Source organism: Gossypium raimondii, chromosome 6, assembly GCF_025698545.1.
Source record: "Gossypium raimondii isolate GPD5lz chromosome 6, ASM2569854v1, whole genome shotgun sequence".
Classification (NCBI taxonomy): domain Eukaryota; kingdom Viridiplantae; phylum Streptophyta; class Magnoliopsida; order Malvales; family Malvaceae; genus Gossypium; species Gossypium raimondii.
This window is the reverse complement of record NC_068570.1, coordinates 55501902-55526263: the sequence shown is the minus strand read 5'-3', so window position 1 is coordinate 55526263 and position 24362 is coordinate 55501902. Positions and strand designations below refer to the sequence as shown.

Below are 24362 nucleotides of genomic sequence, written 5' to 3'. Positions count from 1 at the left end.
AATTATTTAATGTACTTAAGAGGTCTCTCTGTATTAGTGTCTCTACTATTAAACGGATTAGTTTAATCTTTTGTTATTAAAAAATTAAATAAGGCTAAATTGGAATATAGTTAACATTTATTATTCAATAGAATAATATTTTTAAAGTCTTTATAGTTTTGTAAACGAAATCTTTTAGTTGGAATTGAACGCAATTGAAAAGAATCATTTTAAGATATTTTTATATAGTAAATGTTAACTCGCTATAATTTGAACTACTTTGATTCTTTTTTAATAATATAGGGACTAAATTGATCCATTTAATAATAGAGGATTAGTTTGATCCCGTCCCTATAATCTGAGGACCTCCCAATATTTTATTTATATATTTGATCTTGGAATATAAATTTTATATATTACATTAAAATTTGAAGTAGTTTAGTTGGTTAAAATGTGTATGCTTTTATAAAGCTAAGATTCGATTCATAGAAAGAGAATTTTTTTTAAATGACGCGTCGGATATTTAAACTTGTTAGAGTTAATTGTATTAGGCATTCTCAAATTATGATGCTCGTTTTAAATTATTTTAAATATTTTAAATATTTTAATTACATCTTTAAACTATCAAGGTTATATTGATTAGGTTCTTTTATTATTAAAATCATTAATTTAACGATAAATAATACCCTAATTTTATAGGACATAATCTAAAACGAGAAATTTAAGAAAAATGAATGAATGTTGTAAAACCTTAAGTTTTTGAAGCTTTTATCGATGCTTTGTCGTTCACTCTTTCTTTCTTTTTTGTACTTTTTTAGTTTTATATTTAAAAGTTACGTTGCAACGTATTTTTTAAAATTCATTTTAGTTTAGATACATAAGATTTGACGTATTATTTAACGGTTTTAATAATAAAAGAACTCGATTTGTATGACATTGATAGTTGAAGGATGCAATTAGAAGTTCAAATTTTGGAACTAATTTAAAATGAGAGTCATAGTTTAGATATGTTTGATGCAATTAACTCAATTTATTATCCGAATAAATAATACAAATCATACATCTCACAAATAATAATATTTAATTTGAATTCAAATTTAAATAATATTACTCGAATCATATATATATATATATATATATATAACACATATTTGAATTTTGGGTAGTTTTGCATTTCTATATTCTAGGGCGAAGTCAATAACTTTCTTTGGGTGAAATTAAATTGTATATTTTATAATAATAAAATATAATTTTATTACTATTAATTTAAAATTTTATAAAATATAAAATAATCTAAAAAAATTCAGGACTACCTGTCCATGTTTGAGATTTTAAAAATACAGATATATTACTACAGACAAAGAGTATTGATTTTGAATATTTAGATAAATAAAATGTGTGAAATGGATAAGAATGAAGAAATATGAAACTTAGGCAGTCCAAAATATTTGAAGGATTGGCAATGCTGATTTAATAGTTTATGGTGGCAATAATAATAGAATATTACAACACCCACCGGCCTCAAATAAATAGAATCAAGGTCGGTTCACTTGCATTTATTGTTGTTATATAGATAATGTCATATAATTTAATAATCTTTAAAAAATAAGTTTTTTTATAATTATATATATATATATATGTTTTATATGCCATACATTTTTAACAAGTAAACTCTATTATTAAATTATGGATAAATTTTTGTTTTGATTACTTAATTAAAAAAGTTATAATTTGATCGTTAAATTATTCAAAAAATTTTATTTAAGTCATCGGACTGTTAAAATTAATACTATATAGCTTTTTTCTATTCATATTGCCTGCATCAATCGAAATGTCTCTTTCTCATTCTTTCCTACAGTTCAATTTTTTTTTTACAAAACAACTTTAGACGTCACGAATTTGTGAACCAAAATTCAAACAACTTTTTTCTTCAATTTTCGATATTGACCATCAAATCGACTTAGATCTAAGGTATGTTTTTCTACTCGTCGATAGGTACTAACCCATTGTACCAATCGTTGAATCGTTGCTTGGAGCTCACTGGTGGAAGTTTAAAAAAAAAACTTAAAAATCCAGTAACTTAAATAAAAACTTTTAAATAGCTCAATAACTTAAATGAAAACTTTCAAATAGTTTATAAATGAAAACTTTCAAATAGTTTAATGGCCAAATTCTAACTTTTTTAATTAAGTGATCAAAACAAAATTTTACCTATAATTGAGTAATTAATAATGCAATTTGCCTTTTTTTTTTAATTTATTGGCTTCGGGCCATTAAAAATGAAGTATTGCTCTACCCATTTGACTAGGATGATTTTTTTAGGTTAGGGTTAAGGCAGGGGCGAAGCCAAAATAATTTTTATGAGGGGCGAATGAAATCTTATTTTTTTATAGTCTATATCTTTATAATTTTTAAATAATTAATTTAAATTTTTATAATTTTAGGGGGCTAAAGTGTAATTTTACCTTTACTAATTTAAAGTTTTAAAATTTTTAAAGGACCTAAATAGCAATATTTTATTTTAGGGGGACAAGGCCTCTGTCTGCACTCCTACATTCGCCTTTGGGTTAAGTGTTAGAATGATAAATAAAATATTAAAATAAAAGTGAGTAGAACTGCATTTTTTTTCTAATTTTATTGTATATAAATTGTTAAATTGTTTATTTCATGCTTAGTAATTTAAGAATGGTGTCATTTGAAATAAATTTTAAGTTTTTTAAAGTATGAGGACTGACTTTGACAATTTAAAAAATTTTGAAAAATAAAGAGATTTTTTATCAATATATCTTATTAATGTAATTTCCTTTTCTTATTTTTATCTTCTAATTTTAAATAAAAACTTGTTAATTTTATGTTTTTTGTTTCATTTTTATTTTTCTTCTTCTAATTTTAAATTAGATACTCCCACCAATATTATCCAAAAATATCAACAATGCTAAAAAATATGGGACTGGGGATTAAGTGTAAAGGGAGTGCCCACTCCTTGACCACTAGAGTTGTTTGAGACAGTTTCCATATTTGAGATGTTGGCAATTTACTGAACAATATTTATGGGTTGTGCTAATTGTGTGGATGATATCTAGCCCATTATTGAATATCATATCACATGGGAAAACAAGTTTGAAGATTTAATCAAATCGGATCACCTTATCTAATCCCTTGGATCGTGGATATTGGATTGAGTTGGAGCACAAATTGCTTAGTTGCCAAGAGTTCATGTTTATATTAATTGTTATTATATTGTATTCAACTCATCTTATTGTTGTTTTAATGGGGTTGTGATAAATCTTCTTATGTTAGCAAGTTTCAAAATATTCTATATAATTGATAAACTTTATAGGTTATTGTATAGAGAGAATTAATCACTTAATCTGTCATTGTAAGGAATTTTATTGTATGAGTGTATATTGATAGTAAATCTTGTTATGTTGTGTTTTACTTGCTAAATTCACAGGGTAAATTCAGTAGTAAGAGTTTCATTCTTCAAAGTGCAAAGGTAAGGAAAATTGTCATAGGGTGCGTGATAGATTAGCATAGCTTATTTAATTATCGAAGAAAGTGAATATCTCTCACTTAGCTAGGCTCCACAGACGTATGGAAACTGAATTGTATAAACAATTCATGTTTTATTTTTTTTAATGTTTTCATTTAGTGATGAAGGAGAGCCAATTCCCTTGTTACTCTTTCACACACTTAGCTTGATTCTTAGCAATAGTTCGAGTTAACAATTGGTATTAGAGTATGCCACTTAAAATAGCTAGTGAAGATCCTAAGTGTTGCTAGATTCAAACTATAGAAGGTTCTTCTACATCTCATCCTCTTATGCTCAAAGTTGAGAATTATGCTTACTGGAAAGCACACATGAAGGCACATATTATGTCCATTGAAGAGAAGACATGGCATGTTGTGTTGATTGGTTGGCAGGTACCCAAGATAGACACTAAGAATGGTAGAGTTGTGAAGCCGGAAGCACAGTGGACCACAAAGGAAGAGAAGTTGGAAAATGCTAACTCAAAAGAATTCCAATCTTTATGTGGACTTGACCTATAGAAGTTTAAGAGGATTGCAAAATGCACGGTTGCAAAGGTTGGTTGGGATATCTTGGAGACTGTTTTGGTCATCTGCCATTAAATTGATAACGGAAAATCATTATCTAACTGATATAATAACACATTTAGTCCTCAATACTTACTTATTCTATCAATTTGGTCCTAATTCTAAATAATTAAATAAATTTAACCAACTATATTTACAAATTATATCAAATTGATTCTCAAACTTCCTAATAGAAGCTTTCATCTTTTAAAATAAAGGCATTCCACATCTATAAATACTTCTCTCTACTAACGAGTTGTTTTTCAACCCAGTTCCTAATACCAATAGGTTTACCTTGAAATTTTATTTATTTTTCCTTTTTTAATTAGCTATCTTCTAAATATAATATTTTATAACATTTAATCGATACAATTTTGGCTAAAGAAAATAGAAAAACCTTAAAAAAGACACCTTAGATTTACTCTTATTGTTAATAGCATGGTAATTCCTTCAATGTATGTAGAAATAGTCCTCCAAGTTAGTTATTAAAATTGGAAATAAAATCCAAAGTTAAAAGATATGGTTTTGAAAAATCTAATTATACAATCAATAATTATATATGAAAAATTACGAACATTTAATTTTTATAAAAATGCGAAAGAATTAATTGAATTAATGATTTTTTTGTTTTATAAACTGATTAAGAGATTATTATGTGTTCTATTTATTTTTATTTTTAATTTCACAATAAGCAATATGTATAACTACTAACTGCTTTTAGTTTTAAATCATTTACCAAATTAATTAAAACTTAATTTTGCTGGTCAAAGTGAAATATTGTTTTTACAAATATTAAATTATTTATATAATTTTATTATATATTATATTTTTAAAATTTGTAATTTTATTATTTTAATGGTGTTTAATTAATTTTAACACAAACTTCTTAAAAATATAAATAAAAAGTTACGTATCAAATTAGATAATTTCAACAATAAATAAGACAATTAGTATATCTAGAATGCCTCTGTTTGAAAAGTTGAAAACTTTGATTAAGAAGTTCGAGAATTAAATTGATAAAATTTATAAATATGAATGATTAAATTCATTAAATTATTTAAAATTAAGATCAAATTAATAGGATAATTAAATATTAAGAGCTAAATATATTATTATATCAACTAAAAAACTTTTCATATAATTGAGTGAGCATTGGTAGAGTTTAGCCTTAGATAAAACAATTAAAGAAAAAAAAGTTAAAAATCCGACCAAAAATGAAGAATAAAAAGTTGAAAAATTGGAAAAGGGTTGTTGTTTTTTCTTTCTTCTTTTTTTTGAGCAAAGCTTTCTTTCTTTCACTTTTTGTCTAAATTGCTTTGGTATTATTATATAAATCACTTCACATTTTCCAAGGATTTGCAATCTCCTAAGTTTATTTTGGGCTCTAGAACAACAGTCAACAAGCAAATGCCAATCACATTCCATTGTGCAAAGAAGTGAACCTTTTTCATACAGAAGAACAAAACTGGAAATCCCCAACTTTCGTTTCCATTTTTGTTGCTTCATTTCACTTCCAAGATGCTTCCTTTCACCTGCATTCTCTTCATGTGCATCTTGGCTTCAGTTTCAAGAGCTACCTTCAATCTTAGTCTCCCTCATCAACACCCTCACCCTGAATCCGTTGTTCTTGATGTTCAATGGTAAGCTAATCCTCCCTTTTCAATGGCTACTCTCAAGTGCTTGCTTCAAACACACACCCACAAAAAACTCATTTTGGTGTTTTTTAACCCCAAATCCTCCCCCCTTTTGTTTTGTTTTGAACATTTCAAGTTCTCTGTTTTTGCATTACAATGGCTTCCTTGAATGTTTGTTCTTCAAAAAGAAAACCCATTTTAGTGTTTTATAACCCCAAATCCTCACCCCTTTTGTTTCGCATTACAATGGCTTCTCTTTGTTCTTCACAAAAAGGAAAAAAAACCCCCCCATTTTAGTGTTTTTTTAACCCCAAATCTGAATCCCCCCTTTTTGAAGGATTCTAAGAGAAAATGAGCTTAAAGAAGAGAATCTGTTTTCTCTCTCTACATTTACTAAAAATCTTCACTTTTTTCCTTGCAGGAGCTTAAATGCATCTTTATCTAGAAGACAAACATTGTCTGAAAACACCAAAGATCAATGTCGAACTGGAAACCCCATTGATGATTGCTGGAGATGTGACCCCAACTGGTTCAATAACCGTCAACGCTTAGCCGACTGCTCCATCGGCTTCGCACGAGGCACCCTCGGCGGCAAAGGCGGTCGGATCTACACCGTCACCGATTCCTCCGACCACGACACCGTTAACCCCAAACCAGGCACCCTTCGGCACGCCGTCATCCAAGACGAACCCCTTTGGATCGTCTTTTCAACCAACATGGTCATCAAACTCAAACACGAACTCATTTTCAACTCTTTCAAAACCATTGACGGTAGAGGGGTTAACGTCCATATAACCGGAAATGGGTGTTTAACGTTACAGTACGTGTCGCATATTATCATCCATAATATCCATGTTCACCATTGTAAACCTTCGGGGAACACTGACATTGCTTCATCTCCGACGCATGTGGGGAGGAGAGGGAGATCGGACGGTGATGGGATCTCCATTTTTGGGTCTCAGAAAATCTGGGTTGATCATTGTTCTTTAAGTTACTGCACCGATGGGTTGGTTGATGCTGTTATGGGGTCCACTGGGATTACCATTAGTAATAGCTATTTTGCTCACCATGATGAAGTTATGCTCCTGGGACATGATGACAGGTACATTTTTCCGTTTCCCTTAGCTTAGTTTAACGTAAATTTTGGGAGTAGAATTTTGGGGTCTAATATAAAATTATAAAAAAGTTTAGAGGTTAATATTTTGGACGGCAGAATGCAATTTTCCCATTAATCGAAGGATTAAAAACATCTGAGGGGCTAAAAGTGAAATTATCCCATTTAACCTGGAGCCCAATGCCCTTGCCATTCCGGCTTTTTCCCCTGTTTCTAATGGTTGATATTTGTAAATAAGTATCAGATAAACAAAATTTTTTAATTGATTTTGCTTTTGCAGATAATATTTAATATCTTGGTAAAAATATCAAGAAAGGTCCCTATATTAAGTGTTAGATTATATTTTGTCTCTTGAATTAAAAATAAGTAAATTAGTTTTTTTATGCTAGAATAAAGAGCAAATTAAATTTTTGTTTGAAAATTTCACTTATTTTTCCTGTTAAAAATGGTACAAGACACATGCATATCATATTGACGGTTAAGTATTAATTTTTCAAAATAGAAATTGATGAAATTTTAAGAGAAAATTAATTTATTCATTTTTAATTACTAAAATTCAGATATTTTATAGCAGATAATGCTATTTATACAAAATAATTAATTGTATTCATAAAAATTGCAAATATTCCATCTAAAGTCATCTTTTGTTGAAAGGACCCATTTTCCAAACTTTTTTTTTGTGGGCCCATTTTTCAACCATTTATTATTATTATCACGAGGTTAATCCAAAAAAGAAGGTTAAACTGTTAAAATAATGATTTGAATACTCCAATGACGGTGAAAAAATAAAATTTTGAAAGTGGGCTTGTATTTTGGGGTAGGTATTTGCCTGATTCAGGGATGCAGGTGACGATAGCATTCAATGTATTTGGGGTGGGATTGGTGCAAAGGATGCCAAGGTGTAGGAGAGGGTATATTCACGTGGTCAACAATGATTTCACTTCATGGCAAATGTATGCCATCGGCGGCAGCGGTAACCCTACCATCAACAGTCAAGGCAATCGCTACTCTGCCCCTGGGGACCCCAGTGCTAAAGAGGTAAACCTCTTTTTTCATTTTGATCTTCAACTTTACTACTTTATTCAATTTAGTCCTTTTTTTCATTTAAATAGTTCTTTATAAGTTCAAAGGGTAATTATTTTTAAAAATAATTTGTTTGGGTTGAGAATGTCTTTTGGTGGGTGTCTCGTGAACTTTTTTTTCTTTTGCAAGTGGAACTCTTCTGTAATTCTCCACTCTCAGCCGTGGCGCGTGGGTTTGGGGTTTGTGTAGGATTTGTGCATGCCAGCCAACCATTTTTTAGAGTTCAATAAATTTTGTATTTTTCTTCAAATAATCGCTTTGAAAAGTGAAAGTATAATTCTAAAAAGACGGTGCATGACTCGTCTTATTGAATGTATTCTAATACATGCCATTTTAAGCGCGTGTGTGCACTACACTGAGTCGGCGTATATTTTAATATTTTTAATAAACAGGTGACAAAGCGCGTGGATACTGACGAGAAGGATTGGACAGGTTGGAACTGGAGAACAGATGGGGACATAATGGTCAATGGAGCGTATTTTGTACCCTCAGGAGCTGGCGTAATGACTCAATATGTTAAAGCTTCCAGCGTGGAGCCTAAATCAGCTACCCTCGTTGAACAACTCACTTCAAACGCTGGCGTTTTTGGTGAGACCAGGTAAAACCCTAATATACCCTTTCGTTTTGGTTTTTTTTTTGCCCTTATAACTGAATTACCTGCCACTTCTAACCACCACAGTTATAAATAATAATAGTTAATAATTTGATGTTTATATTTTAGACCCCATTTCTGTAATTTTGATCATAAAGGCACGTGATGGCGTGTGCCTCTTCACAGCTTTAGTACAGACTCAATTTGTTGTCCTTAATCCATGTGCTTTTGCATGGGGAAGGTCGTCCTCTTTTTTAGGGTACCCATGCACTTTTAAAAGGGTGTGTTTACCCTTTAAATCTTGTTTTTTTTCCCTTTCACCGTTGGATCCCCTTTGTTAGAATAAGATGGGATTGTGAAGAGAGTGAGGCTGGTGATGTTTATAGTGTTAAACATGGGGGCCGGTGGCTCAGTTGAGGGTTCCAGCTAGCAAGGAGTAGGGGTCCATTAGTTTTAAATGTGTTTCAGTGACTCAATGTGGGCACACTCTGATGTTAATGTATAGCTGTCAATGTAGGCCAAAATACGAGGGGTTTTCCTTCTGACTTTTTGGCCATTACCTGGGCCCTCCTCTGTTTATGTTCTGTAGGATGCAGTGATAAGATTCTTAGAAACTTACAGTCACGATTTTGGTAAAAGGAGTTGAATTTTTTAAACACTCTTAATTGAGTTAAATTCAATCTATCTCATACTTTTACATGAATGTTATGTTATTGTATATTTCAATCTAGCCTTTAACCTATTTTGTTAATTATTTCCAACATCACCCATATGGAGCCTTAGGATATTAGGTAAGCACTACAGCAGCTTTTCAAGCAATTTTTTTTCTGCCTCTTTGCATGTCAAAATAGTCATTGCTATTAAATAATTAATGAAAAGTTGTACCTCAAAAGATGCTCTTTTTCCCCATTTATGATCCCACTTGCGCTTTTCTACCCCTAAAATACTCAACTTGAAAACTCAATGCTATTGGTTGGTACCCTTTATGATACAAAAGTCCCTTAAAAAATTTTACAGTGGAACCCTGAAATGCCCACTTTGAAAATCTGCTCCTACATGAAATTGTTTTATTCATTTGTTGCTGGTTGTATAAACTGATTGAATTTTGAGTTCAAAAAGCTTTTATTTTTTTATACATGAAAAAACTTGGAAAATTTTAATGATATTTACACCAAAAATGTTAATATTCTAATGTCGTGTATTTGAATTGTTCGTGTACAGGGAAGAGACAGGGAGCTATTCTTATCCTGGGTACACCGGCACGACCAACGCCGGCAGTGGTGGCCGTGGTGGTTCCAGTGGCAATGATGGTGACTTCTTCGGAATGATATTTGGGAGCGGCGCGCCACCACTCCCACCATCTAGATTAATAGCCTCAATCTTCTTGTCCTTTTTAATTATTTTGTTTTTGCATTCAACCACCCACCAAGGTGTTCTACCATTATTATTGTTGTAGTATACATTACAAAAGAAAGGGAATCAATGATAATTAATATAAGAAATGAAATTTGTTCTTTGATTTGTTCGGTACAAAGTGTTCATGGGATGGGTCGGGTTTTAATTTTCTTTCCAAGTTGTTCGCTAAAGTCATAATCGAGCTAACTCAGCAGTTTGCATGAATAGTGTTTAAAGTTTCTATAGGCACTGTTGTTGCAGTTGAAAAGTGTTTTTAAAAGCTCGATTTAGTGAAAAGGTGGTGTTTGTTAATTTTTGTTGGACATTATTGTTAAAATTTGTAGTGAATAGAAATTAAAAATATATTAATTTAGATAATATTTAAATTATTTAATATAATTATACATTAAATAGACATTTTAAATACTTCAGTAATAAATACATGAAATATTTTAAAATTTTTAATATAATAATAAATAACATTTTAATCACGGTCCCTTCTCAACCCATAAATAGAAGGATAATACACTTTAACACACTCAAACTTATATTCTCTTATATTGACAATAAATGTCCATATCAGTCGAACTAAAACTCAATCTTTTACGTAATTTATTTGATTAGATTGATAGAATGAGTTGAAAATTTATATGGGTGAGTAAGGTGGGATGTTAGATCCCACGTCAAAGTCGGTGCATTTTTGTCTCATTTTCTTTGCACTTTTTCTTTTATTCCTTTCATTAATGATAGTTTTGAAAATATTTATAATTGATCCTTGGATAACAATAATGTACATTTTAACATGGCATGTCTCCTTATTGGAAAATTTTCTCAATCAATCCTTACTATTGTTATTGTCACTTTAGTTGATTAGATGTGTTTGTTTAAAGTTTTATACAATTTTCTAAGTTCATGTATGGTGTATTTTGTATTATTAAATTGAAATAAATTATTATATGATTCGTGAAGAAATTAATAAAAGAAAAGGGTTTATTGTATCAAATATTCTCAAATTATGATCTAAATTTTAAAATGTTTTAATCGAGTCCTCAAAAGTAATAATATTGTATTAATCTGATTCTTCGGTGAGTTCAGTTATTAGCTTGGTTGTTAAATACCAACTCAAATATGAGACAAAACATATTTGAAATACGTGGATCAAACTGTAAATGTAAGTATACTTACCACAATGGCAACTTGAATCTAACATGTTAAAAATAAATAGCCGTCCTACATTTTGTTGACATTGCCTTCTTTTTTAACACATTAAATCATAATTGTTCATAGGCATACATGTATTTACAATTTGAATTTGACATTTAACAAATCAAAAGAGTGAAGAATTAAAATTCAGTATTCGGATATTAAAATTTAGGGTTCGAGTTTTGATGTTAATATCCTTCTCTAAATCGTAACATAAAAGAAATGGATAAAAGAATCCAATTATGGAATATGAACCACTAAAGGTAGTTGATCTTTACATTAATGGTAAAAGTACATTCCAATGGGGTATGGTTGTCAAGTGGACTAAAGTCTTTTTTATTCTCTTCATTTTCGGCCAATAACCCAAAGTCTAAGTCTCAATAATGGCTAACTGAGGAAACAAATAATTTAGGAGGCAATTATTGAAAAATATTAATTTTTTTTTATAGTTTGTATCAAATTATTGAACCTTTAATTTAAATTCTATGGAACAATATGATGTTTACGTTTTTTTTATTTAAAAATTGATTGTGATGCATAATCGTAATAGTAATTTGGATTGAGAATTCAGGGCAGACACGATGAATGTTTTTTTAAATAATTTTATATAAAATCAATAAAAATCATATATATTGAGATTTATGATGCGTTTGTTTCACATAAAATGATTTACTGAAGAACGTTTCGTGTATTTCTCTGTGTTTGTTTTATGAAAATAATTTGGTCAACAAAAATAATTTATAAATAAATAAAAATAAGGCTTTTTTTCTTCTAAAGATTGATTTCTTCTTTTAGAAAACGGAAATCATCTTTCAAAAAGTACCTTATAAATTAACCTAAATCAATCTTAGTAATATTATTTTGATAATATTTTGTTTTACTTTTAAAATACTTTAAAATATTAAAATATTGATATCAGATATTTAATTTTCAATATTGAGGGTATAATTGTTAATATTATTAAACATACATATTTATATTTAATAATATAATAAATTATTAATATAATTTATTTTAATCATTTAATACTAAAATTCTGTTTTAATAATATAAAATATAAATATTTATTAATTCTAATTAAGCGGCATCAAAATAATTCTCGCTATAAAGTTGACCCATTTAGCATTGTATTAATTTGGTGAGAAGCTAAAATATATCAAGCAAATCCGCCGTCTGTGGGAATCGAACCCACGACCACATGGTTAAAAGCCATGCGCTCTACCGGCTGAGCTAAGACGGCTACATTGCTAGAGCTACTATTTAAAAAAGTCTTTACAAGAAAATTGTTAATACAAAGACTGGGATAACCTCATCCTTTACTATTCACCTACAGAATGTTAAACTGCTAATTTATTAGGAATGTATTTCTAAAAAACCAACACCAAATGGATACAAAAACAATTAAGAAAATTATGATACTCGAATTTAAATGTTCAACTTTTCTTACTTTTTTAAGTTTTAGAAAAGTCTTAAAATGCTCGTAATAATTTGAGTTTGAGAAAATTTGAGTTTGAAAAAGCTCGAGACCGAGAAAATTTGAGTTTGGAAAAGCCTGAGTCTATAAGAATCTAAGTCCAAGACTGGTCTGGACCAAACCGGAAATAAATCCAACCCAAAATCCAAATTTAGAATTGAACAACCAAAATAAACATTAATAAATAATATTAATTTATGATATTATTTAAAATAAATATAAAATATAAATAAATGATCATTATTTACTTTATGAAAAATCATTTATAAGAATTACATATTTATATTAAAATTCTATTAATATCAAAAGTAATTGATAATCAATTTTATGTTAAATTATAAAGTATTTATTGAATATGAAGTTTTTTAATATTATAATTATATATATGATAAATATATAAAATTTAAATTTAATGATAATATAAAATATTTAATGATATAATATATTAATTTAATAATACGATAACTAGTGTTATTACACATGTTGAATCAAGTAATAAAATGATAAGAGGATATCGTTGCCACGATGACCAAATTCTAAGCTCTTAAAAACAACCATTCAGTTTTATCTAGTCTAGATCAAGAAAATAAATTCCAATTATTGCTAAAATTAAACTAAGGAAATACTGAAATTTCCATTAAACTAAAACAATGAAAATCCATAAGTTTCTCTATCAATTTTAAGATCTTCGAACTATAACTTCACCCAGTCCAGTTAATCATTTTTTTCTCATTCAATTGTTCAACTTATATAATTACTAACTCAAAATTTAATGGCATTAATTAGACCGGTCCAATATTTAGCTAAGTTAATCCCCCTTCCCCACTAGTTATATTCCTATATTAGGCAAGTTGGGCAAAGTCACTACAACCAAACCTATTAGGTTGATTAGGGCATTAGGTATATCCCTATCCTAGCTGCAAATTTCCTTGTTTGTCAGCGCTATTAAAATTAACCTTAATCTATTCAGTCTAGATTTAAACCTTAATTTTCTATTTCAAGATAAATCAAAATTATTGAATTAATATAACTTGGTGATCAGACAAGCAGATTATACAAACACATGATTGACTAAATAATTAACAAAATTTTAGAAAATTGAACAGAAAATAATTAATTAACCAAGAAATACGATTCGTCATTGTTCTAAGAAAATAGAGTTCAATTCATATTGATTTGAGAAGACATCACAAGAAGAAATTCAAAACAAACTTACATTGAGATAAAATAAAAAGAAATAATCTAGAGAAAAAAAATGATTATCTAACTAAGGCCGAGCGCTCTCAGTCTCTTTTTCTTAACCTTCAAGTTGATTTTTTCCCCTCTTTCCTCTCAAATCACATTGCCTCTTATTTTTAGGGTTTTAATCATTTTGCTCCACTGGACGTAGAATTTTAGGGGAGCGAACTGTTTGTTGTTTGAAAATTTTGAATTGAAGACTGAAATTCGGTGGAGCAAAAAACTTCTCTTTACTACTTTTTACTCTATGCTCCAAGCCTTCCATTTTTCATCCGAAACCTACAATGCAAAAGAAAAAATAACAAGTAAATTCGAACTATCTCTAAAATGATAAAAATAAAATCAAATAAAATATGATTACGCTAAAAAACTATAAAAAGTAATAAAACTAATCTAAATGCTAAAATTATCTCCTAAAATGCTATAAAATTATACTAATAACTCTAAATATGAGAGTTATCACTTATACTTATTACAAATGATTAAACATGATTTATTAAGTAATACTAATAACATTACTAATAAATGTGATTTTGAACCATATTTCTTTTAATAAAAAGTAATCTATAACAATATGAATCAGAAAATTTAAAAGTTGTTTAACCATTAGTCATTTAAATGTAAAACCAAATCATCCTAAGTCCAACTCCCAAGTTCCAAGTACGAGCAACATCCAAATTTTGTTTCTCTTTTAGTCACTCAAATTTAAAAAAATTCTATTTTAATCATTAATATTATCAAAATTTAATATGTTAATCACTAACCCAAACTCAAAGAGAGACGAAGGAAGTGCGTTTATTTCACCTAAGTATCCCAAACAGCTTCATCATTGAAAATGAGGTGAGATTGAGAGCTCCTAAGATCCCATCGCCCTGGAGGAGTGATAGGATCCAAAGGGGGCTTCCTCTCAATGAGCTGACATTTAATGGTAGAAATAGAATCTCAGTCTTCTTAAAGTTTCCAACTTCCATGGCATCCCTTATGGCCAAGAAAGCAAATTATGATGGGGGGTTAGATAGAATCAATAATATGCCACATTCCTTTCGTTCTTCCCGCAAACACCGTTAAGAACTGTCGCGGTTATTGAAATTTTATACTTTTTTTTAAATGGCCCAATAAAAGAGTTGAGCATCTACCAAACTAGAGAGGACGACAATAAAACTTTCTCTAAAATCATTTATAAAACTAATTTTACATGCATAAGTAAGACTAAAAAACGTGCTAAAAAAGTAGACAAAAACTTCTAAAACTGAAAACTTATTAAAAATAGAAAAAAAATATAAAACTCAAGACAACATGAGTCCAAATTAACTCGTGAAATAATTTATTATTTTAAAATACTCTCAAAACAAAAACAGATTAAGAAGTTGACAAAGAGCCACTCACTTTTCAAGAGAGAACGAAAGAAAGAAAGGGTTGGTGGGAGACCAAAGAAAAAAAGAGAATTTTTTAGGTTTTTCTATTTTATTATTTATTATACTAACTAAGTAGATGAGAAATTAAATTAAAAGTTAAAATGTGAATTAAATCTCTATACTTTTATTTTTATAAATTTAATCCTTTTGCATTTTGAATTTTAAATTTTAAATTCAATTATTAACGATTAACAATAAAGGAATAAATTCTTTAAAATAATAGAAAAACATTATAAGACTTAAAGGGTAATTTTAGTCTAAAATAAATTATAGACTACCATCGTAAAAGGATACTAATAAAATTGTCATTAATTGAGTCCCTATTGAAAATCTTTAAGCCTATTGACCTATTGACCTATAGACTATAAGTCAAGGCCCAAAGAAAGTTAGAAGTTATAATAGTAAAATACATGTTTAATTCAATGTAAATTTATCATTTTTATTAATAACTTTGAGTTAACACCATGGGACATAAGGATTGATCCACCAACACCTTATCAAGAACAATTGAAGATGGCATTAGAAGACTACCAGTTAAATATACCAGATCTAAAAGAATGGTCGCAAGATTATCCATGGTTTTTTAGCAGTGCAATAGAAAACACGCCAGCTTGGACTAATTTGCAAGAAAAGGCATCACCTATGGAAGTAGAAGACAATATTGACAACTCATGTGATGGTCTTGAACAGAAGATTGAACAGATGGAGATAAAGTGCTACAGAGCTAAAAAAGAAAAAGCAAAGATAATAGAATAGCTGAACCTTATTTCTGATGTTAGCACAGACTATGAAGGTGACTAGATATTTGTCTATTTTGTCACTTTCATATTTGTTTATTTTGTGAGTCATAAAAGTAAGTTTGTTTGTAAAGAAGATTCCTCCTTATCATATTTGTCTGTAAAAGTAGAGGAGAGATTTTCTCCATATAAGAGAAAATAATTCTCAATTGTAATCATCGAAGAGCTTCTAAATAAAAATACCAGTGTGTGTTTTAAAATTATGTTTTTCTAAATATTTCTTGTTCTCTTTCTAATCAACAAAAGCCAATCTTTAAAAGAGAATCTCTCATGAGTTTAAAAATATGCTCTGTGCTTGCCATACAATGGATCCTGCACAATAAGAATTAAACTTAAACCAGGGGCACTAATTGATATTGGATTTAAGGAAGTATTTGGAATTAATGATTTAACAGCTAAAAGACAGTTTAGATGTTCTTAGTTTAAATATCATAAATAATATAAGGTAAATTATCAAAATAATTACTTTTATTTATCTCAAATTACATTTTAATCATTTATATTTGAAATATTAAATTTTAATCTTAGAATATATATACACACAATTGAGATAACTGGAAAAAAATATCATCCCTAATTCCCTCTATTAATAAAAAAACATTTGTTTATTTTAAGTTCATATTTAGTGGCCAAATCCCCTTCTAAGAAAAAAAAAATTAGTTTTGTAATTTACCTTCTTGGTTTGGGGTATATTTTCTTTTCTTTTACTTATTATCGGATACATATTCATATCTAACACTAACACAAAAGTCGATGAAAAGCCGAAATTGAATCACCCTTCTCTCCATAAAGCTGGATATTTCTCATACTCCATAAGTGCTAACTATAATAACTCTAAGCAAGCTGAAGACTGATAGAAACAGTTACTTGTCCATTGAATGCCATAAGCCTGAAGAACTTAGTTGAAAAGCTGCTTTGAATGATCACAAGCGAAGAAAATACAGATCCGTCTCCGCAGCCAGATTATAGAAAGGGCAGTCGACAATCCGAATGCATATCCTAGGAACCAAGTCTGCTCTTTGGTAGGCGACATATCCAGAATAGCCAGTCCTTCCAAACACGAGCAGCCTTGTAATTAGCACCAGAACAGCTCCAAATTTCGACCCGGAAGGTAAACAAACAAAACATAAACAGTTCCAAATGAATCAGGAAGACCATCCAACTATAACTTAATAAAAATTATGTAAAATAGTTAATTTGTTCAATGAGTATGCGTATCATAATATTCTACTCTTCGGCACTTCGCATCTCAGCAGTATCACTGTTTTTCTCCACTACATTACTTTCCTCTTCAACAGTGTCTGCTTTATCATCAACCTTAGGACTCTTCTTCCCTTCAACTGAGTCTCCACTGCCGGCTCGTAAATCGGGATAGTTTCTGTGGTTTAGAGAATGCAACCACAGGCCCACAACTCCTTCCTCACGTTCTGTGGAGGCGATGTGAGAATATATAAACTTCATCTTGAATTCCTCCGCCTCTTCTTCGTAAGCTTTCATAGACAACTCTTCGTGACTATCTTTCCATTTTTGGTTATATGATGAAAAGAGGCATTCATCCAAATACAAACCAACCTCAGGCGCCGTAGGTATGTTGATGTGTACATCCCTGTAATGCATTAAGATATATTAGCTAAAGTATCCATGTTTGACACAAATTTGGATTCAGCATGGAGTGTGATCCTCGAGTATTCCATGTTGAACACATATTTGTATCCAACTCCCATCTCAAGTTTTAGATACATAGACACCAATACAATTAAAAAGAATCAGAACTACTTACTTTCGCAATGCAGTTTCGATAAGAGACTCAGGAGCACAACCCCTCATGACCGCAACCGCCATACCAATCATCTTTCGAATCTGATGAAGCATGAAGCTCTGCCCCACAACCTCACACTTAACAAAATCAATGCCCTCCACAGTGACAACTGTGTTTGCATGAAATGAAACAATATAGCGCCGTGCAGCAGGATCATCAGCTTTTGTTCTTGTAGTGAAGTTATGGAAGTTGTGAGACCCGACATAGTAATTCAATATTTTATTGAACCTCTTCTTTTCTTCCTCACCGTAAAAAAATCTTCTTTCCTCTTTCTTTTCTACATTAACTTTATCTTCCACAACCAAGGAATCAACCCTTTCGGTGACCTCCTCCTTAAGTTCAGACGTCAGGTTATCTTCCTTGATTGCATTTTCAGCATCTCCAATGTTTGATGAAATGCCACACTGAACTATCGTCCACTTGGCTACATTAACTTTATCTGCTACAACCCCAGAATCATCCATTTCGGTAACCTCCTCCTTAAGTTCAGATGTTAGGTTATCTTCCTTAATTGCACCTTCAGCATCTCCAATGTTCGATGAAATGTCAGGCTGAACTATTGTAGACTTCGCTACATTAACTTTAACTTCCACAACCCCAGAATCATCCATTTCAGTAACCTCCTCCTTAAGTTGAGATGTCAGGTTATCTTCCTTCATTACGTTTTCTGCATCTAAATTGTTTGATGAAATGCCATGCTGAACTATAGTCGACTTGGGTTCAAAACTACTACGCTTGCCCATAACACCTATTACTTTGCGGCCTCTTTCCGAACACTCCAAGCACTTGACAAGCTCGTTACCGGACCCCAAACTAGACAAAACACTTTCCCTATCTCGATGACAACTTGGATCAAGAGCAAAAACTGGGATAAGATAAACATACCGCCGTCGATCACAAAACTTCTTCGCGCTAAAAGAGGCCGTCGCACGGTTATACCCGAATATCCGAATCTGGGTCGGAAGTATCTGATTAAGACGCTCCACGAGGCCAGGAGGGTCGATGTAGAACCGCCCAGAAACGACCTGGCCCACGGCGCTTACGCCCTTATCGGTTCGGGCCGACCGCGCCCAGTCGTAACGTTTTGGGTTGCCACGATCTTGCTCGGGGACAGCGCCAGCGTGGAATAGCGCTTCTTCGAGGTCACCTTCGATGGTTTTGGCTCCTGGGTTTTTTTGCATTCCTTGATATCCGACACCGCAATAGGCAAAGAACATGGCGATTTTGCGGCGTTTGTATCTCGGTTTTTTGGTGTCGGTTGTCGTGGCGGCGGCATCTTCGTCTTCGGACGTGGTGGTGGTAGACATTTTGAGCCTTTTAGGGTCAGGCTCTTGCTGCTGCGGCGGCGATGTAGCGGTTTTGGTAACTGGGGTATCTGAAGTGTCCATGTTTCTAGGGTTCTTAAGGTTATGGAACTCTCCACTTGCTGCAATTCAACTGTTGGGGAGTGCTCAAGCCTCCAAGTTATGGTAAAAAAAATAATAAAAAATCCCTCAAAGTTCGTGTTTTGTTTCATTTTCGGAAACTAATAAGCCCTAGGTTAAATTATGAGTTAAATATTTTTAATTTCCCCATTAACATTTTGTTGATTTTTTTAAATTGGTATAGATACAAATATTATATAGGAATAAACTACAACAAATTCGATGAAACTATGGAAGAAAGAATAAAGCCATTGTAGCATTAGGGTGCAATATAATCAAATGATGTTATGACTTTTAAACCCTTCTTTAAACCCACAATCTAAGTACTATAGGGTGTAGACGTTTTTAACTTGGGCCTTCGTATATGATTTTACCATAAGTAAATAGATTCAATGACATATTTTTCAAACTATGCTAATCCAAATCGATGGGTTAAGAAAGATATGATCGACTTATCATATTGGATGAGGCTTATACTTTAGCTATTATTCGGGGTGATTTATGTGTTGATATTATTGAGTTTATCAAGCTTTATCTTAGGATAAGTTTTGGAGGTTATTTATCCAATATTATTATGTTGTTAAAAGATGTATTTATCTCTACTTGGGTTGATGGATTAGGTTGACATACCGAGCCTGTAAATAGGCAACTAGTTTGCATATGAAGATGTGTTGTTTGGGGAGAGAGTTTGCTATTTGGTTGACATATTTTTGTTGTTGTTTTTCCTTTGTATTCTAGCACTCATTTCATAGGTATTTTTTGTGAGAGATTAAATAATTTGTAAGTGAGGTCTGAGTGAGTGATTGTAACAAGTTGCAATTACTTCTTTTGTAAGGGTAGATTGAGTTTTAACTAATAGGTGGTTGGATCGACTATTGAATAAATCATTCATTGAGTAAGGCTTCGCAAAGTAAGATTGTTTTTAAACTGTGTTAACAAGTGTTGTGTATATTTTAATATATTCTCTTTTTCAAACTCGTGTTCGAAGGCTCTGTTTAAAAAGCAGTTTGAACAAGTTGCAAATTGACTAGTTTATTTCAAATGGTATCAAAGCTTGTTTCAAGAATTGGTTGAAGACGAGCCTAGTTCAATTTGCTACGCTATGAAAAAAAGAAAGTTCTATTTCTCGAGCACCTTTTATTGTTGGTTCCTCCAACTATGCCTACTTAAAAGCTTGGACGAGAGCTTTGATTATGTCCCTCGATGAAACTGCATGGGAAGCTATTGAGGAAAGATGGACAAAGTCTGAGATGTTTGGTGATGATGGAGTAACAAAAGGTAAAAGAGAAAAATCAATATACTGTTATTGAGAGAATGGCTGCTGAAGCCAACTCAAAAGCGTTTTATGCCATCTTTAGTGGGGTTGACATAGAGCAGTTCAATATGATTTCAACATGTAAAACTGCTAAAGAGGCTTGGACCATTCTACAAAACCAACATAAAGGGAATGCTACTGTCAGAATGTCCAAATTGCAAATTTGGACTCTAAGCTCAAAAATCTGAAAATGAATGAAGATGAGATTATTTTAAATTTTTATACTAGATTGTATGACATTTCTAATGAAGCTTCTTTTTTTTTTTTTTTTGTCTTGGTCAACGTTTTCTTGAGGTTGGTTCAAAATTTTAAGCAATTCACTAAATAAGTTGGTGTCCAGTTGACTCGTGATATTAATTTAGTAATATTTTACGAGTGAAAAAAGCTAATTGATGTTTTGATTATAATGGTAAAACTAATTGTTTATCATGAATGATATTCTAGTTTCAAATAATTAATCACATTTTATGAATTTATTATATAAAAAATGAAAACACTTTCATAAAAATATAATTTAATTTATATAAGAGTCATGAAAAGATATTTTAATAATTTCATAATTGAATTAGTACTCTATTGATATGTGATAGAGTAAAATATTTAAAATAAATAGATAGATATAAGTATAGATATAAACTATCTTTCTTTAACCCTTAAATAAGATGATAATGCACTTTAACTAGAGGTGTTCATGGGTCGGATCTAAACATGATATTAACATATTTTATACTTGTCCAAACTCATCTCCGCCTAAATTTTGGGTTTAAATTTTGCCAAAACTTACTCATATTTGCAAAAGACTGACCTAAACCCATTTTAGACCTACTCATATTATTTTTAAAAAATATTTATATTATATTATTTAATATTTAATAGTTTTATGCAGTTTTTATTTATTGAAAACTTTTATATAGTCATCTTAATATTTTTTTAATGTTTACATTAGAGTAGTATTTTATATTTAAAATATGTTAATTTTTTTAATGTGTTCTAAATTACATAATATATAAAAATAAAATAATATAAAGTATTATAAACTTAAAATGAATCAGGGTCGGGTTCGAGCCTTGAATGTTCAAGCCCAAACCTGACTTATATTTTAAACGGGTTTATTTTTTTACCCAAACTTATTTTTTAGGTATAATATTTTTTCTCAAACCCTCTTGAATTTGGGGCGAGCTTGGGTGATAGCTTTGTCCATGAACAGGTCTAGCTTCAACATACTCAAATTCATGTCCCTTTGCATCAAGAACAATATTAATATCAATCGAAAAAAAATTTAATCAATTAAATAAAATTTTTAGAAATAAAAAAATCATTAAAAAAAGATAAAGCTACAAAACAAGTTTCGTCTTTGTCTCTATATGGCGTTAGTTCATTTATGATAACTTATGGATTTTATATAAATAAAAGATAATATTTTAAAAATAATAAATAAATTATCAACGGAGCTTCATAGATAAAGAACAGAGATAACATAAAAAAAAAAAAAAGTTTGAAGCTTTTAACTATCCCAGTTTGAAGCTTTTTAATCTTTCTTTTGATCTAAAACCAGAAGATTGTTCTTTTGTCTTCTTCTTTGGCAAATTCAACTGTTCTTCTATTCGTTTCGTCTGGTAAGTAATTTCTCCCTTTTTAATTGAATAAATCAAAGTCAATTTCACATTTTGATTTCTGGGTTTTTGTTATTTTCTCGTGTTTTAATGTGGGTATTAATTTAAATGCCTTGTCCTTTTTTTTTAATTTAAATTTTCTCTTTTTTTTGTTCAATCGGTTCTTGTTTTTGGCTAAATTGCTGATGCCTTGTTTATCTGATTTCTCTCTCTCTCTCTCTCTCTCTCTCTCTCTCTCTCTCTCTTTGCTATGAAATTAAACCCTAAAATTCATTGAATAATCCATGAAATATTATTTGGAATTGGATTGGTATGAGTTGAAGGTTTATCTCGACAGTAGAGAAGCAACCTTTTGTGAAATCAAAATCTGCACTTTCTGGTCAAAATTACATTTGGGAATTAGGGTTCTAAAAGCCATTAATTTGATAGATTTTGAGGGTTTTTTTTTTAATCCTGCATAGCTCGAGATTTAAATTGAAACCCACTACGGCACTACCAGCCATGAATAAGGTGTTTGATGATGATTGTTGTTCAAATTGGGGATCAATTTTATTCTAATTGTTTCTGTTTACATCACTTTCTTAGGGATTATAGTGGAAAGTTAAAAAAAATGCCAATTTTGGGACATTGATTGTAGGAATGAAATTTTCCATTAGCTTTTATGTTATCCAGATTTGGGCAAGTGTTGGATATGGTATATGTTTGACATTTTTTCATATAATTAGAGGATCATGCCCTATATTCATGTCTGAAATGTATTGGATATCGTTGTTAGATGGAGCAAATAGCATGGTTTTTTTCTCTTTTAAAACATCCCTTTTGACATGGATTTCGATTTGTGATTTTCGGACAAACCTCAGTGATGAATTGCCATTCACCTTCAACAAGATGAATGGATTCTCCACCGTGGATGGTTTCTTGGAGATAACCGAATCCGTAGCTGAGATGATAAAGTTCGTGGCGAATGAACCCTCAGTAGGACTTTTCTACATTCAACAGCACACCGAGAATGCCATTCCTAACGTAGTTAATCTCCGTAATCACGTTGTAGAAAAATCTCATGAAGCAACTTTACACACACAAGACTTGGAAGATTCTATCACCACGGTGAGATCGATGAAGGAATGCGGTTTCCCAATTGCAGACGAGATGATTAAGGACATTAAGAGTTCCTTAATGTTAATGTCCTCAAAACAACCGAAGAGAGGATTGATCCACAGCCCTGCTTCAAGCTTTCGGATGGGAAGAACTAGCTCTTCGGGACCAATGTCTTGGAATCCTGCTGGGAACATCCAGTTTGATGGGAGTAATTATTTTTCGACTGTAATCAAGTCCGCAAAACAAAAAGCAAGCAATTTTAAGTGGCCACAACTTGATACCAAGGAACAGATGGAAACCGAGCCCCAAAAGCCACCTTCACAACCAGCTCCACCGTCAATTCCTGATACAGAAGCTGATGAGCTACCGGTATCGGGTCAAATGGCCGATGAACCCAATGAAGAAGATGAAAAGGAAGAACCCGAGGATGATGTTGAACTTTCACACCATAAGTTATCGTTCGGGTCCGAAAACTTCGACGAATTCAAGGCAGATAAAGAGGCTAAATTAGAACAATGGTTGCAAGGGACCGAAGGCAAAAATGGATGAAAGTGAGTTTTGGAAATACTGTTTTTTTTTAATATATACATACGGATTGGTGTGGTTTTATCTATGTTAGGTCCAAATCAATTTTTTTTCTTGAAATATTCGTGTTTGATACATATCTGGATAAATGTATTAGGCTATGATTCTTCTGATCAACTTTTAAAAAAATTGAATATACTCGAAAGCCTGGGCTCGATTGAAAAAATCAAAGATTAATTTGGATAAATGTATTAGGCTATGATTCTAACTGTGTTTTATTGATTTTAAATTCCGGATATTGCTAATTTAAAGTAAAATGTTGAATTCTTCAAACATGGTTGAAATTTGGGTTAATGGGCTTAAATTTCTTTTTGGCATTTTGAATGTATATATATATATCTACTTGCCATATTCATAAAAAAAAAAAATCTAAAAACATTACATAATTCAAAAAATATAAAAAATCAGAAAAAGGAAAATTACAAAAAGTCTCACAATTTTTCAAATCATTGCAATTTGGTACTTTGCCCCTTTCCTTATGCTGTTGT

The 24362-nt window shown here is 30.9% G+C and overlaps 3 protein-coding genes and 1 non-coding gene across 4 annotated transcripts; 2 read left to right on the top strand and 2 right to left on the bottom strand.

Annotated features, from left to right (window-relative positions):
• The first annotated feature begins 5338 nt into the window (after positions 1–5338).
• LOC105773527 (probable pectate lyase 13) lies at positions 5339–10031 on the top strand. The gene is made up of 5 exons (XM_012595504.2): positions 5339–5714; positions 6130–6810; positions 7644–7860; positions 8298–8503; positions 9719–10031. Exons 1-5 carry the CDS (start codon positions 5593–5595, stop codon positions 9951–9953), a joined length of 1461 nt encoding a protein of 486 aa, XP_012450958.1. The 5' UTR covers positions 5339–5592; the 3' UTR covers positions 9954–10031.
• Positions 10032–12262: 2231 nt separating this feature from the next.
• Positions 12263–12335, bottom strand: TRNAK-UUU (transfer RNA lysine (anticodon UUU)). The gene has a single exon. It is a non-coding gene; the product is annotated as a tRNA-Lys (tRNA).
• A 4435-nt stretch (positions 12336–16770) lies between these two features.
• LOC105773961 (uncharacterized) lies at positions 16771–19355 on the bottom strand. The gene is made up of 2 exons (XM_012596207.2): positions 17801–19355; positions 16771–17626 (listed from the first exon to the last, which is right to left on the bottom strand). The coding sequence occupies exons 1-2, from the start codon at positions 19225–19227 to the stop codon at positions 17248–17250; spliced, it is 1806 nt and encodes a 601-aa protein (XP_012451661.1). The 5' UTR covers positions 19228–19355; the 3' UTR covers positions 16771–17247.
• Positions 19356–22028: 2673 nt separating this feature from the next.
• Positions 22029–24082, top strand: LOC105774303 (uncharacterized). Its single transcript, XM_012596754.2, has 2 exons — positions 22029–22194; positions 23052–24082. Exon 2 carries the CDS (start codon positions 23080–23082, stop codon positions 23836–23838), a length of 759 nt encoding a protein of 252 aa, XP_012452208.1. The 5' UTR covers positions 22029–22194; positions 23052–23079; the 3' UTR covers positions 23839–24082.
• Positions 24083–24362: the final 280 nt, after the last annotated feature.

What these genes read in the sequence shown, in the direction of transcription:
- LOC105773527 (XM_012595504.2), top strand. Translation starts at nt 5,593, where the DNA reads ATGCTTCCTTTCACCTGCATTCTCTTCATGTGCATCTTGGCTTCAGTT. An exon ending in CTCCTGGGACATGATGACAG is followed by an intron (nt 6,811 to 7,643) that starts GTACATTTTTCC and finishes ATTTTGGGGTAG; the next exon opens with GTATTTGCCTGATTCAGGGA. An exon ending in GGGACCCCAGTGCTAAAGAG is followed by an intron (nt 7,861 to 8,297) that starts GTAAACCTCTTT and finishes TTTAATAAACAG; the next exon opens with GTGACAAAGCGCGTGGATAC.
- LOC105773961 (XM_012596207.2), bottom strand. Translation starts at nt 19,227, where the DNA reads ATGGACACTTCAGATACCCCAGTTACCAAAACCGCTACATCGCCGCCG. An exon ending in ATCGAAACTGCATTGCGAAA is followed by an intron (nt 17,627 to 17,800) that starts GTAAGTAGTTCT and finishes AATGCATTACAG; the next exon opens with GGATGTACACATCAACATAC.
- LOC105774303 (XM_012596754.2), top strand. Translation starts at nt 23,080, where the DNA reads ATGAATGGATTCTCCACCGTGGATGGTTTCTTGGAGATAACCGAATCC.